Source organism: Hippoglossus stenolepis, chromosome 2, assembly GCF_022539355.2.
Source record: "Hippoglossus stenolepis isolate QCI-W04-F060 chromosome 2, HSTE1.2, whole genome shotgun sequence".
NCBI classification, from domain to species: Eukaryota; Metazoa; Chordata; class Actinopteri; order Pleuronectiformes; family Pleuronectidae; genus Hippoglossus; species Hippoglossus stenolepis.
This window is the reverse complement of record NC_061484.1, coordinates 26,947,380-26,966,113: the sequence shown is the minus strand read 5'-3', so window position 1 is coordinate 26,966,113 and position 18,734 is coordinate 26,947,380. Positions and strand designations below refer to the sequence as shown.

General features: G+C 42.2%; 2 protein-coding genes across 2 annotated transcripts in view; one reads left to right on the top strand and one right to left on the bottom strand.

The window, feature by feature from the left end:
* zgc:92360 (uncharacterized protein LOC436988 homolog) overlaps window positions 1-4,106 on the bottom strand; it is a 14,233-nt gene extending 10,127 nt beyond the window's left edge. Inside the window, exons 1-3 of the mRNA XM_035146469.2 lie at window positions 3,611-4,106; window positions 1,524-1,654; window positions 112-203 (exon numbers count right to left, since the gene is read on the bottom strand). Of these exons, the coding sequence (XP_035002360.1) occupies window positions 112-203; window positions 1,524-1,654; window positions 3,611-3,698 (311 nt within the window). The 5' untranslated portion in view covers window positions 3,699-4,106. The remainder of the gene's footprint in view (window positions 1-111; window positions 204-1,523; window positions 1,655-3,610) is intronic.
* Window positions 4,107-15,621: 11,515 nt separating this feature from the next.
* LOC118123719 (C-type mannose receptor 2-like) lies at window positions 15,622-16,996 on the top strand. Its single transcript, XM_047337897.1, has 2 exons — window positions 15,622-16,147; window positions 16,262-16,996. Exons 1-2 carry the CDS (start codon window positions 15,829-15,831, stop codon window positions 16,627-16,629), a joined length of 687 nt encoding a protein of 228 aa, XP_047193853.1. The 5' UTR covers window positions 15,622-15,828; the 3' UTR covers window positions 16,630-16,996.
* The last annotated feature ends 1,738 nt before the right edge of the window (window positions 16,997-18,734 follow it).

The following is an 18,734-nucleotide window of genomic DNA, read 5'->3' as shown; positions in this document are numbered from 1 at the left end:
ACTTTTAAATATATTACACAAATATGTATATATTCTAAATTGTATAAATGGAGATTTGGTATATAAGTGTGTGTGTGTTCGTGTGTGTGTTTGTGTGTGTTGGTTACTCACTGACAGTCTTTGTGCGTTGGTTTGTAGTAGTAGACGGGAACAGCAGCCTCGTATTTACTCTTCATCAGCTCATTACCATTCTCAGCCATAAACTGAACACACACACACACACACACACACACACACACACACACACACACACACACACACACACACACACACACACACACACACACACACACACACACACACACACACACACACACACACACACACACACAGAGATTAACAGGATGAACGACAGCGCGTCACGTAACCCGACAGTTTTATCGACAGTTATCAGCCCAGCAGGAGAGAAGAGGCTCAACAGAAATAAAATCCTCATCGACGTTACACAACAAACGTATAAATCAAAGAGCTGCAACGATGAATGCAACAAATATCTCTGGATAAAGACGTGAATGGTACCAACATATTTTTTTTATTATTTCATTTCTGGGAATCACGCTCCCAGCTGCAGGAACACTGGGAAACCCACTGGGCAGGAATGTGATGTTCTGACATTTGAGATAACTGATGATTTATTTCACCACAAAGGCTTTAAAGGGAAAAGGGAACCCCCCCTCCAAACATACGTAACGAAGCATTTACAAAGTAAAAAATGTAAATGTAGGTTATAAATGTGAAGATCAGGCTTCATTTGTTTCTTCAGGCTTCTGTGATTTAAAGTAAGAGAAAAGAAAAAGGCAATTTAAGTGTCCATCAGACAAACACCCCAAAAAATGAAGTACTAATATTTGTCTGTCTGAGAGAATAGAACGTCTGCCTGAGACGCGACTGTGATGGATGAGGATCGTTTTCTGCTTTGTGTTCTTCTGTTATTTTATTCCAGCTGTTATGAGACAGAAAATAAAAATCACTGTGTAGCTGAGTTATGCAAAAGTTTTCCTTTTCACACTGACAGCCCTTCAAAATAAAGTGGCATTAAACCTGTATTTTAAACTCAGAGCAAAGTGTCCTCGAAATCCAGGAAACATTAGGGAGAAGATGAATTTAGGGTAAACTGGAAATCAAATGTATTCTACTGTCATTTTACTGTTACTATTATATGACAGTTTTTTAAAAATGAAGTACAAATGTCATAAAATGCAGTAAATTACTTTCATTATTAACCATGAAATGAAAGTTGTAATTCCACAAAATTTTAACACAACTGGAAATTGTATTTGTATGTGTTTTTAAACCTCTATAGAATAACTAAAGTTCTTCTCTGTGATTTGATGGTAAGAGTTTTGTAACGTTTGTCTCATGAGCTCATAACAAGTTGCTGCAAAGAGATTCAATACTTTCGCTGGTCGTTATGGAAACAAACTGATCATCGTCAAAGTTTAAATATTGATCACAACCCCTTTAAAAACCAGTGGAAGTGTTACTGGTGAGACTTGAACAAACTGAAATGTATTGGGCCTCACCTGCATCTCGTGGTCCTCCCAGTGCGACAGGCTCAGGGACTTGACTTTGCTGATGTCGGGGATGTTGCGGTGGATCCCGGAGCAGGCCAGACAGATGAACACGCCCACAGAGCAGGAGCCCCACCCAGGATCTGCAGAGAGGAGGATGGAGAGAGAACACGGGAATAAAGTTTTGCATACCGTGGGTTTGGAGGGAGAGGACGTGGGTATCGAACAAATACTGTAACACAGACTAAAGTGAGTCTGGTTCTTCTCCGACCAGAGGAACCGACCGGAGCCTGAATGTGACTGAAGAGGCTGAATCGGAGAGAAAAGCTGCTTTAGTTTTACTCCTCAGTTCACACGTGCACTAAAATCTGCACCGTGCACGAAACCTGCTCGAGAGTAATCATTATTTAACAGATGAAGGCGGGGCCTGTCTTTTAAAGGTTATTACATCTGTTGCGTTGCTCAACTGCAGAGACACGACGCCCCGGGGCCTGGATCCTGGATCCTGTGAATTCCTGATTTGACTGCAATGCAATAAAATGCAGTTCACCGCATGAGGCCGTGCACGAGGGGCTCTGCTGCCCCGTGAAGCCAAAACCAACACAGCACTCCTCGGTCAGCATGGAGTCAAAACCTGAGGCAGAGGTTCTGAGCAGGAGAAAATGGCACCGGCCGCTTTTAAAGGTGGTTTTGTTGGTGTTAAACAGCTTTTTGCTGCAGGATCATTATAAAATATGGCAAAATAATGACCCTTGGTGAAACATAAGTGTGAATATTTAATGCTGAAACACGTTTTCTAACAGTTTTTAATAAAAATAGAGTCCGAGCAGCTTGCTCGTATTTGGATAACACTTCAGGTGCGATGTCTTTGGCAGGACAGACATGCAAAGTGTCCAAGACAAGACATTTATCTGACTGCACCAAACTGTAAATACTAATAAATACGATATGAAAATCATAGACTGATTTAAAAGGCCGATGACAGAGGACAGGGACAAATGGGCTTTTAACTGCATTTAGAGCGAGATACTCTACGACCAGTGGGAAGCAACACAAAGTCTATAAACAGGGGACAGCACGAAATGGACAAGACTGACTGCAATGGTCAAACACCCTGAGTGTCAGTGTGGACTCATGTGATCTGTGTCCAGTGAACGTCTGAGTCACTTCTGGGATCATTTGAATGAAGACTGACTCGTATTTCAGTCTTTGAATCGTGTCGAGTGACGTCCTGGCTTCAGAAAACCAAACTTATATCACAATTCAGAGTTTGGATTGAAAATATTTCAGTTCTGTGACGTTTGGATGATTTATTTGGATTTAAATTTGGAAAAAAAATTCCATTCTCATGTTGTTTTTCCATAGGAGCAAAATATGCAGCTGCAAAATCATAACAACATTAAAAAATAAAACATAGCTACCGAATGAACAGTGGTTGTTATCGAACCTCTAATGAAATGAATATGATTTGATCATTAGGCTTCTGTTTAAACAACAGTTACATCACAGAGAAACAAGTTACTGTAAGTTTCTAATACAGTTTATTAATTTGCTTATAAGTGGTGCAACTTTCCATTCTGTGCTTTAATTGTTGAGTGCAGTTTTATGGTACTTGTATAAGTTATAATTCAAGTGGGACTTCTCCAGCTGAGAGACTCGAAGTCAGGCTCTTCCCTCAGCTCGTGTCCTGGACTCTGAGCTGCTCCGAGGTGGGAGCAGCGTCCAGGGCCTCTCCGCTGAGGGTGTGTGCAGCTCGGACATGTTGGAACCTGCTGAGAAGCTTCTTCTGCGGCAGCTTCAACATCTCAGAGCAAAGAGCTGGTGCTGTTCCCCGCAGGCTCCTCCCTCTGACTGCTCACCTTGTTCCACATTTCACCTCCTCAACCGCAAAACACCGCACAAAGACGCGGCCCGGACACTTTCACGCTCCAAAATCACTCAAATACGTGGAGCTGCAACTGCTGAGAGGTAAAGAAGCGCATGGACATGGTTTTGTCTGAGGGATCAGATCTGCTTTACCGACATGGCACCTCCCACACCTCTCGCCTCAGCTGCTTCCCATGCTACAGCTGGTAAAACACATGTCTTAATGCTCCTACCTGGCGCGCCACAGTCCGCGCAGGCGTCATTTCCAGGGTTGTGCTGGATCTCCCGCAGCGCTCGGGTGGCTCTGTCGTTGGCCGACATGTCAGATCGATTATTCCTCCGCTTCCAGGGAGAGGGAGAGAGAAGGAGGAGGGAGGGAGAGTGAGAGAGAGAGAGAGAGAGGGTGGGGGAGAACCAGGAAAGGTAAAGGTGTGCCTCCTCCTCACACTCCACTCCCCCTCTCCTGTCTGCGGGCAAGTGCGCACAGGTTGGCGCAGCGCAGCGCGCTCCAGGGAGTCAGCTCCGGCTCCACAGCATCCGAATCAAGGCCTCCGGATAAAGTTTGAAATCACTTTCCTCCTCCTCTTCAACCCACAGTCCGGTTCGGACGGTTCCTCCGGACGCGGCTCTGCTCGGGCGACAGTGACGCGCGCAATCTGGAGCCAGAACCAGGGCCACAGTCCCGCAGCAGGACCGGCTGAGTGTGTGTGTGTGCGTTTGGGGGGAAGGAGAGTGTGTTGTGTTGTGTGTGTGAAAAGAAAAAGTCCACACAAGAGGAAGTGAAATGTTAGAGGTTGTTCAAACTTGCTTTTCCGCATAATTCAAAGTCAGGTCGCTGTGCGCGCATCCTTTGGCGTCGTTTAATCATATTGTGCGAGAAGAGGTTTAAGAATCCAAACAGCAGCAGGAGAACAGATGAAGTGGAAACATGTTGAAATATGACACCGTGACAAAGATGAATTCATGCTCACGTTTCATAATTTCTCTGTCAAACCAACACAGGTGAATAAAGTTGCCTGAAGCTGAAGCTTGATGGAATGAAGAGGATCTGGTTTGGTTTAATGTTTCTATGTGTTTCAGTGCTGCCACAATTTAACATGTCTGCTTCAATAGAAAGGAAACAATCTGCAATTAAAATTTAAAAATAAATTCATACATATTGAATTATATAACTACCTATCTTACTTTACACATTTTTCATGTACTTGTACTATTTACTTATTTATTTCTGCATTTATATATCCATGTATGCATTATTGGGTCATTTTTTTATTTCTTAAATTTTTATTGAGGCAGAAGTGTCTGTCAATTGAAAATTTAAATATCTACCCTGTATGAAATGTGGATTTTCAATGATTTTGTTGAAACTTTATTTGAAGAAACATTAAAGTAAAAAACTAAAACACAAAATATAATAATATAAGTGATTCCTTTGCCTTATGAACCTGAACAGTTGACAACTCTTAACTACCAGGGACGTCAGTATCAAAAAATGTTTATCTAAAAGTCCTGCATGAATTTTACACTAATTAAAGGTACATTAAGTATAATATATCATAATATGCAAAAGGAAAAGAAATAGGACATTTTGAACTAAGTAAAAAGGCTTAATATACAAAAACAATACTAGAGGATGCTGGAAATTAAATACACATGTTAAATAACAACAAGGAAGTGTGTAAAGTTGAGTATTTTGTGTACCCTGTTGTTGTAGATGTAAAAAGTATAGAAGTGGAAAACACAAGTCAAGTCTGCACCTTGTGGTGGTTGTGTGTTGGTCCAGTAGGTGGCGCCAGTTCACCACTTTTCCTCCAGGTATGAGCATTGACTCCGGTGTTGAGTTGCTCAGGTGAGTTTGATCCTTTGTAGATTGAATTCATCTTTATAACCGAATATCCTGATTCTCTGAGGAGGGGGGGGGATAATATTCTATTGATACAACATTCTCCTTCTTTGAATTACCTGACGACTCACTTCCCCAGTGTCTCTCTCTCTCTCTCTGATGATTTATATTCATGCAGCCGGTGGCATTTTGCAGCTCTCCAGGTAGGACAGGGACTAAATGGCAGAAAGTCCAGGTTATTAGTTTGAGTCTTTGCCTCTGACACATGCTGCTGTGTTTGATTCTCTCTCCTTTACACAGTGACTCTATTCTATGACACCACACAACCCATAAATGAAACTTCAGGGGCTGTGCAGCAAAGTTTAAATCGGCTGGAGATTTTAAATTGAATGAATTATCCAGTTCTGATGATGGGAAAACAAAAACCGGGCTTTAAAAACACTGCTGCCATCAAAACACATTTTGTCTCCTGACTCTTGCATGAACAAGCAGAACAAAACGTCGCAAAACACAATTCAGTCTAGGACAACACAAACACACAAACAGCAGCCGAACAGCAGGAGCGCCACATGGTTTCACCGTCTGTCGTCTGCTGAACTCTTTCAACTAAAACTGAAGTCGCGTTTGAAAATGCAAACAAAAGTCAAAAACGTTTAGATAACGTTGAAACAAACAACATTTTAACGGCACTTCCTTAAATAAAAGTGTACAAGTATAAGGGCTGAGAACTGTGGCCTGGAATTCATGCTTTTATTTCCATGTATTTCATGGCTGAGTGAGGATCCAGACTTTCAGGCCGTAGGGATCACAGACTGTAAATAAACATGGACGATCCACTTCCTCCCACTGTCCAGAAATGAAGCCAAAATGTCCTCGATACGTACGACGGCCATCTTGCCACGAAGACGTCATTTGAGCTTCTGCTCAACCAATCGAGAGTCAGTCCCAGCTGTCAAATCAGAAACATGAACACTTGAATGTACATCACTGCGATCAGAACGACCTCAAAGGACAGAAACCATCTTTGAGAAAAAATGTATTTCACACATCCACTCACACGGAGGAGGCAGGGTGTATGACCTATACCGGAGCCAGCCACCAGGGGGCGATCAACATGCTTTAGGCCTCACTTTTGAGTATTAGCATTAGCTTGCAATAGCTGTTTACACGGTTTAATTCTGAAGATGAAAAGATTAAAAAGATATTGCGGAACCCGCGTATGTGCCGTGCATGGAAAGTTTGAAAGGTTAAAAGTAGCTAAGGGAGTGTACGGCTTAGAAAATGGTCAATTGTCAAGTCAGTCGTGTAACTGGTGTGACTAATGAAATGAAAATTGTATTAGATTAACATTAACAGTTTGTTCATTCATTGTCATGGATTTGAATGAGCATCAACAATAAGAGGGCAGGACGAGCGATGGGGAGGAAAGTAGATGGACTTCAAAGACAGGAAGCACTGGAGAAAGGAGAAAGAACAAAGGAGAAAAGATTGAGACATGCAGAAAACTAAAAAGAGAAACAGGTGACGAGATGTTCAAGACAATCCGGAGGCATCAGAGAACGGGGGGAGACGGACCAAAGGAAGTGAGGAAGACGGAGAAGACAACCAGAGAGAGATGAAGGAGAGGAAAAGGAGAGGGACCAGAGTGAGAGACGGACGACAGGAAACGGAGAGAACAGAGCGAGCCGGAGAGAGAGAGAGAGAGAGAGAGAGAGCGGAAGAAAGCATATTCCTCGTGGCAGACTCTGTCATGGAGTTAATGGGGTTTTGCCACTTCCCATCAACCCAGTGCCTTTTGAACCGTGGCCTTTGCATACAGAAAGATCATTAACTCTCAGATCTTCCTCCTCCAGGGGCCTCGTCTCCTCTCGGCCTGCAGGACGACTTGTCAGCAGGAGCGTGGCGCCCGCCTCCCTGCTCCTCCGAGCCACCGCTACACCTCACGTAACAACGTGAGCAGCTGGACTCACACGTTTTGCAGAGAGGAACGTGCTCACCTATCAGACGTGTTGGAGATTAGAGCTGTTGTTTGGCTCAAAGGGGGATCCTAATTAAAACACTGAGATGCAGTTTTCAGTTGGGTACAGTCGGACAGAAAGACGTCCACAGCTTCCTGACATGACAGGATTTCTGACACACTTTCTCATCTGTATAGTTCCGGGTTTAGATCTCATTAGTGCCTTTACTTTCCTTGGTGACAAGCATGAAAGAGGAACGTGAAATATTACTTTTGGACTTTTGGTCCATAAGCTTTAGAGAAAAATTTGTGTTTTCTTGTATTTGACTTAAATGCGCCATATTCTCCTCACTCATGACTTTGTCCGTCCCAGTTATAACTTCAAACAACGCACGATGAACACACGTTTAACCAGTCGTCTGTTTTGTCCTCCCACTGTTTGTGTCGGTCACTCGTTTGCTGCGTAACCAGAATTAAAACCTCGTCCGAGAACACGACGTGTGCTTCTGTCTCGTCAAGTAGATTATCATCGGCAACGGTGGCGAAGACATCAACTCCCACGATCCCACGCTGCTTCACGACATCATCAAACTAGGTCTTCTGCTATTGTTTTGAATAATAGCCCCCCCGGTGGTTGAAGTTATATATTGAATATTTAAAGTACTAAATACAAGAAACAGGATATTATCTCAGCTTTCACCAAAATAAAGGACAGAGAATAGTTAGTCAAAGTAGTTTCTATGTCCAGTAGCTGTAATTAGTCGCAGCGGAACTAGAAACCCATTAAACTCCATCATCCCAGCACCAAGCAGCTGCTACACAGAGTTAGCGACCAGCTAATGCTCTGTCATTCAGCACTTAGCAGCTAAATGGTGCAGAACAAAACAGAGTTAGAAATGAGATTGAGCATCGGACTTCATCAGGTGGAGGCAAATGCAACACCGAGCCAATGCTCTCCTCTACAGCTGCTGGGGATGTAAATCTGTTCTAAAGTTTGATATGATATGTTTTGTAGAGAAGCTGTAACTCAAACATTTCTGTTTGCAAAATACTTAAATAAGGAAAACACTGGTGGTGACAGGGAAGGTGTGCACAGGGGCTCCGGGTAACACAAGGTCTCGACCGGCTTAAAACGCCATGATGTCCGATATTATAAGCCGCTAATGTTACAATAAGTTTCAGTTCAAGGACTGAGCCCCGGAGCTGTTGATGCTGAGAGGAGCCGTGCGAGGACGGGGACGGGGACGGACCGGTGGGACACCTGAGGGGTAATCAGGTGGATAAATCCTCAGTCAGGAGGCAGAGAGATGAGTGAGGAGGAGAAGGAGGAGGAGGAGGAGGAGGAGGGCCTTTTCCATCCTGATGCTGCTCATTTTTATCGAATCTTTCTTCTTTACAGGTTCACCATCGAAGGCCAGTAACTGCGACTCTAGAATGAAGGTAACAATATGTATTCCTTTCTTTTCCTTACGAGATGGAATTCAAAAAGTCAGAAATGGATAAAAAGAAGATGCAACAACCCAGAAACAGTTTCATTAAATCAACACACTCGATAATATCATAAATGTGCCAGATTTCTTTGTTCAAGCTCCATGAATCATGGGAAATTGGTGAAAATGTCACATAAAAAAACAACAGCAACAGAACAAAATGATCAATATGAATTTAGTTCGTCTCTCCAGCCTTATTATTTGCAGCAATATCTCTGAAAAGGTGTTTCTGGATTATATTTTGTTGATCTCAACCATTGATCTTTGAGCAATCGGGTCCAAAGGTGAATCATCTGGAGATTCCCTCCCAGGTGACATTCCCAGCAAGTTTGGTGAAAATCCGTCGATGCATTGTTGAGTTATTTTGTTCACACACACAGACAGGGACACAAACAACATCCTGTTTCCAGATCATGTCAACGTGCAGGATGACGAAGTGAACACAGATCTAAACGCAGCTCCTCCCACAACAACACAGACAGATTACACCTAAAAAAGATCCTCTCCTTGCATCTACTCTCTCCTTTTATTTACACGTTCTCCTCTTTGAAAACCCAATCGTCTGTTTGAAATAATGCACGGCCTCTGTTTACGGAGCCGTTTGCGCAACCTGTTCGTGGTCGTGTACCCGAAGGTGATGCTGGAGATGAATCACAGGGGACGAATCCTCCAGTATCCAGGCCAGAGGAAGAAATTCCTGACAGCGTTATTATATGGAAATGATTAATGACGGACACGAATGGCGTATGTATGATCCATGATGGATGCTGCAATCTCCAGCAGCGCACATCAAAGTCACGGGTAAGTCATGTCAGGCAGCCGCTGGATGAGGAGCAGAGAGGCTGAAGAGATGAAGTCGTCAGGTGCTGTGATGTCTGTTCCACCTGCGGCAGGGACTGTCCCCTTCTCGTGCCGAGGACTCGTCCTCACAGGAATCCGCATGTCAGTGTCAGATCCACACAGCCCGAGGGCGCCGTCGGCCTCGGGGACGGCAGACATGTCAGCTACCGTGTCACGGGGCCATGAGCTGTCCTGTAATTACAATATGAAGCTATCAAATCCACGCTGTGTGAGGAGAGCTGGGAAGGGAGAATATGAAAGTGAGGGGGATTTTAACTGCATGGTTCTGGAGGTGGAGGAGTTGGAGAGACAGTCCACCTCTGAAATATCTCAACTGTAGCCATGAAACCTTGTAGTGACTTGATTCATGGTCTCAAGTGGATAACTCCGACAAAACCTGAAGTAGCGATGGCTTTGTGGAGGTCTTGGAAAAACCAGCAGTCCACTGGATGGGCTTGTATATGTGTTATTGACAGTGGAGACAGAGTTCTGGGGCCTGGAGGCCTTTCTCCGTTTCCCCCTCATGTTGGTTATTCATCCTCGCATCTACCAAAAAACTAAAACCTGAGTGATATGGATGTTTTGAATAAAAACAGTAAATGGTTAACAAAAATTCTGATACTTGGCAATGCTTCCTAAGAGGTTGTTATTAAACCTGCATGACCAAAGAAATGTAATTAAAGTTTGTGAAAACCTTCAGCAACAATTAAATTGATCAGTGTAAACATCTAAAATTAACAATTAATAATACCGAAAAAGTAAAAAGTAAAAAATTAACTAATTAAAATAATAATAAACTACAATTCGTTATGGACAAATGATGTTTTTATTTCAATCAATCTACCAAAGCTATTATCTGCATTGTTTGTTCTGTAAAACAAAAGCTTTAACATTTACAGATTTTCATCAGGCAACAGATAAATCAGATGAATTCTTCAAAAAACTTTATGTACTTGAACCAAACTCTCTCGTTTGCTGGAGAATCTTTAATAAAGGGCATCGTGATGTTAGAAGCTGCTTATTGACATTGATTTCTCTCAATTTATTACATCAAATATGCAACATGTTTAACATCAAGAGGAAGCAGACGGCGGCGAGAGCCTGGAATCCACGGCTGCTGGGTATTGATCTGACTGCAGAGATGTTCAAGAACGTTCAATGTTTTATGCGTAGATATATTTGGTGGATTTGGATCATATTTAATGATTTTAAAAGGAAGCTCAGACCTGCACAGATCCAGCTGCAGGTCTTCATCTGCTCGGAGCTTCTTTCTGCTGCTATCAGGTGACAAACTATGTCCGGGACCATTGACCTGTTTCAAATCAACTTGTCTTCCTGTGAATGTTAAATCACTGTGTCCAGCAGCAGCCCAAAGAAAACCCGTTAAACTCTTCCCGGATTACAAATGCAAGTCATTTCTTCTGTTCGTGCCTCAGCAGAAGCTCCGGATTCAGCATCAATTATCGTTTCCCCCTCGTATCTCCGTCCAGAAGAGCCCGGCTAAATGCTTCCCCGGATAAAGAGATGCATCCAATTTTCCTTCTCTTAAATCTTCTCCTCTGCTCCACTGCTCCTCGTTTTGCTGAAATTGCTTTTCTCTCCTTGTCATAGTTTGTTCCTTTATGGTTTTGACGCCATCGAGCTGCCTTCGGCTAATATTTGCTGAATGTGACCTAAATGCCACTGTAAGGTTTGTGGTTTCTCGTATTTCTGTTTTGTGCTTGAGGGATAAAGTCGGAATCAGGTTAGATTAATGTGAGTTTAGATGGTTACGGTTATAATAATGATGATAATAACTCTGTTTTTATAGGAACTTTCAAAACAGCCGGGACAAATACAAGCAAAACATCAACAAGCAAAATAATATAATAGTTTAATAAGAAAAAAATCTAAAATCATGATATGATACATAAAAAAAAATGAATGGCAAAGGAACAGGATCAAAGAAACACGATAACAGATATAAAGTTTTGATTTATGGGTAATTTTTCAAGCGAGTTCTAATATGCTCCCAACACATTTTTGCACTTGACATAAAAGTGTGTGTGTATGAGCATGAACACAACTTGTAGGCTTGTGTGTGTGTGTGTGTGTGTGTGTGTGTGTGTGTGTGTGTGTGTGTGTGTGTCTGCACTAAGACTCAGTAATTGGCAGTGACATTAAATGAGAGATACAACTCTTCTGTTTGATTTCACTGCAGGTGTAAAGTGTGTGTGTGTGTGTGTGAGTGTGTGTATTGTGCACTAATGGCAGTTTGACATTCGGGCGTGGGAAAGGAAGATCAAACTGTGCTCGTGCTTGTGTAGCATCTGTTTCCTGCATCTACTGGCAGAACGTCTGAGTGTGTGTGTGTGTGTGTGTGTGTGTGTGTGTGTTCACTGTCTGTGGTGTGAGATGCGTGTCTTTATTTATCTGCCAGCAAAAAACACATGATCTTAATTCTGCTCAGGGTCTCGGCCTGTTACAGCCCATTGAGTCTATTTATAGGTACGATTCACCGTCATAGATCGAGAAAGCGTTTTCCACTTCCTCCCACCGTCCACAAATCGAGCGGGTGGAGCCACAGTGTCAGCGATACATGCGCTCGGCCAATTGTGGGAGTTGTCCCCCTCGTTATCATCATATCAAGATACTATACAGTTATACATAGTCAAATAATATGCATTCTAAGCACTTGTGCTAAATATAGATGCAACAAAGAGATATTTTTTAAGTTTTGAAAGACCGAACCCTCCTCTCTCATATAACTTTATGACACCATGGAAACTATTCTCATAGAAACAGTGCAGCTGGGAAGAGAAGAGCTAGAATAAGGGTTTTTAAAATGGATTTGATTGTCACGTCCATTAGTGGATTCAAAGGAAACTAAATGCTGCTGGACCTCAAACCTTGTGGCGCCACAGAGATCTGTTGTTATCACGTTAAACATCTGAATCAGTGACATGTTAAAGGAGGTGTGTGGGTTGTAATGAGATCTCCTCTCAGCCAATCACGGCTCTCAAGCTTGTCGCACCTTTACGCTGATATTTGTTCGGCCTATGCACGATTTTTTGTTGTATACGTTTCTGTTACGTGTTTAATTGATTAAATACAAGAATCCTATTTCAGCTCAACTCTGAGATAACAAGTTAACATTGATTCTTCATTGTCAAAGGCGCCTTTAACTCCCTGTAAGTTTCCCATCGTAACAATCCCCCCCCTACTGTAGAGGACAGAAATGATCGGGCTCATAAGAATCTTATTTACAGAGTATTTCTATTTTCTCGACTCTGCGTGGGGCGGGACCGGGTGCAGGCATGTGTGTAATTCCATATGTTTCTGCAACATTACTCTGATGTCAAATTAATAGCGAGAGACAACCACATCAAATCCAGAGAATGAAGAAAGAAATAAGGCATAAAGGGGGAAAAAGAGAAACCTGAGATTGTGTCTGGAGTGATTTTTATAGCTGCTTTCAGACATTCAGGCTCAAAAGTCCAGAAATTTTCCTGAAAGTTATCGGAGGTGAAGTATGTGAGGACGCAAATATCTGAGTTAGCTGCTTCGGACATTTTCCAGAATTATTCCTGTCCAGAAAATGAGAATACAGCTGGAAAACATTGAGCCAGTGGACGTGTTGATGACGTTTCTAACTCGTGATGGACGCCAAACCCGAAGAAAACAAATATCTCAGGGTGAAAAAGAAGAGCGATACACGTTAGAAGATGCAGACGAAGACGCGTATCGCTCCTGTTTCTCCCTCTGCCTTCTTCATATGTGAAAGAGAAACTCTGGATCTGTTCAGGCCATTTCCTGGAGTTCACGTCTGAAAACAGCTTGCGAACAGAACAATGGGGAAGTGAGGGACCCAGAGATGGATTAAAAAACACACAAAAGACTCGTGATTAGTTTGACTCGCTAACACGACTCATGAGTCACGTAACAAAAGCCTCGTCTTCGCCTTCATTCACATAAACCGACACCAACACACCACACAACTCCCTTTGAAGTGTGCTAAGACGGCAGCTACCGCTGTGTTAGCGTCAGCTCTGAAAGCCGAAGGCGGCCGGTCGACCGGAGCCAGAAACACGCACCACGAGGCACCGAGGATACAACATCGGTCAAACGTTAAAATATTAACAGTTATTGAAAATTAAACCGGCTCACGCCTGTCGACAGGGCATCGGCACGGATTAGCAAATTTCACACCGCGAGGCCGGGCATTCTTTAAGAGGTTTATCGGAGTTATGTAACCTTGGATGGAAAATGATTGCCCATCAACGTGACAGCGGGAGATAGTGAGAGCCTCCGCATATATTTGCACTCGGAGGCTCTGGTCTGTGTGCGTTTGGAAATGAAGAGGAAGGATGTGAAGTGTGGGCTGAAGCTTAAACATGATATGTGGCAAAAAGAGAGGGGGGGGAGGGGGTACTTTTTATATATGTGTGAAATATACTGAACATATGTGTGTGTGTGTGTGCCAGGATATAGTGTCCAGTGAGTGTGGGTGTGTTTGTGTTCCTTCATTTCCATATTCATGAGGGAATGTTTCACTGGAAGGAGACGATCCGGAGGAAAACCTGAAGAAGTGAGGACCCCCTTCTTCTTCAGAGCATTTGGACAGTGAGCTGATTGTTCTATCATCTCCACAACAATATTCTTTATTTATTACAACTTTTGGATTACCCAATTATTATCAATTATCACAAGCCAAATAAAATCTCACATACTGTTTGGACCCTGAAGAAATACCTGAGGTGAAAGATCATCAACATCAAGGTTCCTCCCAATCATTGAGTTTCTTATCAATGTGAAAAACTGCTGCTCTACAAGCTGCACTTCAGCTGTCTGTGTTTTCACTGTTTCTTCACTTCATTTCTTAATAACTTTTATTCATCAATTTCTCATAGAGGCCAGAAGACAAGTGGCTGCAAACATGAAGATAAAGAAGGAAACAGAAGACAGCTATGAGTCATAGATCCACCATCTATTCCACACATCTCTATGAGCCAAGCTTCGTTATGAAATGAGAGTGGAGGAAAGGAAGGACATCTGATTGGCTGTTGGCGGCAACGAGTTCAGCCTCGTTACAATCTTACTTCCATCTGAACATCGTCAGAAATTCTATGTCTGTCAAAACTTATGAGCACCAGAATCTGACAGGTTCTCTTATTTCATTCTTACGGGGAATGGGGGGGAATAGGTCATAATAAAACAGGAAATGGCACAACATGGACGTAACTAAACTGAGGCGAGGGACACACAAGGAAGGGGAAGATTAAAATACAGAGTACAAATCCCAAAACACAAATATACAAAAACAAAGTCTAAACAAAAGATCATAACTTAAATGAAAAGTCCAAAAAGTGACTGCTATATAGAGCACTATATAGTGAGCTCATCGGAAAAGAACAACAAAGCTTTCAGACACTATTCCGCACATTTTTTCTGCATCGAAAAAATGACATCATTGCCACAGGAATAAAATGTACAACAACAGCAACGTGGAAAATCACAAAGTAAATTTTAAATGTTTATTTTGCAGCTTTATTGAAAAGAAGTCACATGTTGGATGATCATCTTTAAATGTGGAAACAAACTTGTTTCCCACACTTTGTGCTGTGATGCGCCGCTCTGCTTCTATTTACATTAGAACGACAGGTCGGGCTGTTCCTGCTGCCCTCGCTGCTCCGTCTCTTCACCACGAGGGAAATGCATGATGGTATATATTGTTTGGTTAGTGACCATTGGTTGTACATTACTTTTCTTGATGCATTGTGGGAAACAATGAGTCAATTACATAGGGTATAAAAAAAACAGTAAACATTCAGACACCACTAGAAAGCTGCAGGACTCCTCTGGACCTGAATGACCCTGCTGTGGAAGCAGACATTCTGAAATCAGCAAGTTTCCAAAATCCACCCTGAAACACACATTCATAGACCCAGGACAGATATGATACAGAGTTTGATGACGTCAAATAACCCTGAGGGAGATGAGTGAATACAAAGAACTCCTGCCAGAGAGAATTTACAATGCAAAGCAGCCAGACCACTGGAAAGAAGAGTTATCATGTTGCACTAGAACTGGTTAAATTTGGTGTTAGTGGTGAACACTGGCACAGACAGTCCACAGAGCAGCATCAGGATGGAAGGGATCTTCATCGGTGTCTTGTGTCTCTCAGGTCAGTGAATTTTACTGTTTGTATGATGTCTAACAGAAAATCTGAATATAGAGATTAATTTGAGTTCTCATACATAACTAAAATAACTGGTTTCATCCTCAGGGTGCCTCACCTTCTGCACATGCCTCCTCCATCAGTACCACTTTGTGTCTGATGCAATGAATTGGACTGAAGCTCAGAGCTACTGCAGAGAGACATACACAGACCTGGCCACTGTTGAAAACACTGAAGAAATGAAGAAACTTAACAACACAGTTTCCGCTGCTGGTCACAGCTCTGAGGTTTGGATTGGCCTGTACAGTCATATTGACTGGAAGTGGTCAGACGGGTTCAACCAGAGTGGAGCTGAATATAGGAACTGGAAACATCCTGACCCAAACTATTCAGCAGCTAATGAGCTCTGTGTGGCCATGAAGATCAATGGAACATGGCTTGATCATTTCTGCCATGACCAGGGTCCATTTGTCTGCTACAGAGGTAATGTTGTGCTTTATATTGATCTTTACTATACAACATAATGTATAAGATATGATTTTGAAAACCATTGTGTGATCTCAACAATCCCTCTTTTGTTCTCAAACTCAACTGCAGGAACATTAGAGGATTCTGACTTTGTGCTAGTGGAGACAGCAAAGAATTGGTCTGAGGCTCAGAGGCACTGCAGAGAACACTTCACAGATCTGGCCACTGTGAGGAACGACGGTGACAGCGAGAAGATACATGAGTTGAAAACACCTGACAAGTGGGCATGGATCGGTTTGTACAGAGATCCTCAGCTTTACTGGTCCGACGGGAGTAACTACTCATTCAGCTCCTGGTATCAGGATGTAAACCCACTTGGCTTGAGGAAAGTCGTATGTGGTGTTGCAGAGAAGGGAGGAAACTGGAGGTTAATTCCCTGTGAAGAAAGAAAACCATTTGTCTGCTACAGCATGCGTGGATGGTGCTTCCTTGAGTGAAAGAGAGAGAACACATCCTGACATTAGAAAAACTGTTGTTGTCTCAATAGTGATTCTTATAACATGAATGCATTAATGAATATTTGGATGATGTTTGTTGTGTCTATTGTTTCTTTACAGTGAGAGAAACTAGAAATGTCTTGTGATGTACTTGTATGTTATCACTTCATTAATCTGCTCTGTGATGGTTCTTCAAGACAAACTGACACTTTGGAACATTTTGACTCCGTCTGGTTTCAGACTCCTTCACTAATTCTCCTCGTGAATGAGATTTCAGCTCTTAGCTCTCAGCAGTTTGTTTTTGTCAGATTTAAAAATTCACTGGTTTTGGTTTTATGGAAACCCCTGTCTTATAGAAAATAGATTGGTAAGATTAGGTAGATAGACAAACAATGTGTAAATTAATAAATGCATCAATAAATATATGTATATGCAACATAAATAAATGACTTATATGTTCTTCTGTTTTCTTTTTGACTTAAAATATGGGGGGAATAGGAAGTGTAGGTCACAGTAAAACAGGAAATGGCACAACATGGACTTAACTAAACTGAGGCGAGGGACACACAAGGAAGGGGAAGATTAAAATACAGAGTACAAATCCAAAAACACAAATTTACAAAAACAAAGTCTAAACAAAAGATCATAACTTAAATGAAAAGTCCAAAAAGTGACTGCTATATAGAGCACTATATAGTGAGCTCATCGGAAAAGAACAACAAAACTTTCAGACACTATTCCGCACATTTTTTCTGAATCGAAAAAATGACATCATTGCCACAGGAATAAAATGTACAACAACAGCAACGTGGAAAATCACAAAGTAAATTTTAAATGTTTATTTTGCAGCTTTATTGAAAAGAAGTCACATGTTGGATGATCATCTTTAAATGTGGACCCAGGACAGATATGACCCAGGACAGATATGATACAGAGTTTGATGACATCAAATAACCCTGAGGGAGATGAGTGAATACAAAGAACTCCTGCCAGAGAGGATTTACAATGCAAAGCAGCCAGACCACTGGAAAGAAGAGTTATCATGTTGACTCCTTTGAATTATTTTAATAATTCCTCCAGGCATTGCTGCTGTAGAGCTGCACGTTCCTGTAGATTCATGCTGTACAACATCAGGAGAATACGCCATCTTCTCACTCAGAAGGCGGTGCAGGTTCTGGTCCAGGCCCTGGTCATCTCACGCCTAGACTATTGTACCTCCCTCCTGGCAGGTCTACCTGCTAGTGCCCTCCGACCTCTGCAGCTCGATCTGGTCTTTAACCTAAATTCACTCACACGACTCCGCTCCTCCGCTCCCTTCACTGGTTACCAGTAGCTGCCCGCATCCGTTTCAAAACATTAGTACTTGCGCACCGTGCTGCGAACGGATCGGGTCGTCTACATCCAGGACATGGTCAAACGTTACACCCCAGCCCGTTCACTCCGCTCTGCTTCGGCCAATCGGCTTGTTGCTCCCTCACTGCGAGATAAACACTCATCAAAATCCCGACTGTTTGCTGTCCTGGCTCCTAAATGGTGGACTGAGCTCCCCATTGACATCCGGACATCAGAAAGTTTACACATCTTCCGCCGCAAACTAAAAACACACCTCTTCCGACTATACCTTGAATAACATTTTCAAACTAACAATTTAGTAGCACTTGAATGGCACTTACTTATAGCACTTTGTAGTTTTGCTTTTTTGAAGAAATTGTACTTTCTCTATTCTTGTTGTTCTGGGTTTGTACCCTCATGGTTGATGCACTTATTGTAAGTCGCTTTGGATAAAAGCGTCAGCTAAATGAAATGTAATGTAATGTAACATGCTGGGGCTGAGTTGGTGCTCGGGCCTAGAAGGACTGGATCTGAGACATGTGGTGCAAATTGTGTCTCCATGAACACATCCATGTTGTGGAGATGAACACTGGATACCTGAAGGCAGGCTTCAATATCCAGTGGGGTTACATTGTCAGAATGGTTGTTATATTAAAATAATTTATAGATAATAGCAGTATAATAATGATAATAATAATAATAATAATAATAATAATAATAATAATAATAATCATCATATTTTTAATAATACTCAATCATCATTTATTGTTCTT

Excerpts from the sequence above, each read along its gene's own strand:
- LOC118123719 (XM_047337897.1), top strand. The coding sequence starts at position 15,829 with ATGAATTGGACTGAAGCTCAGAGCTACTGCAGAGAGACATACACAGAC. Across the intron at positions 16,148-16,261 it reads TCCATTTGTCTGCTACAGAG|GAACATTAGAGGATTCTGAC; the intron begins GTAATGTTGTGC and ends ACTCAACTGCAG.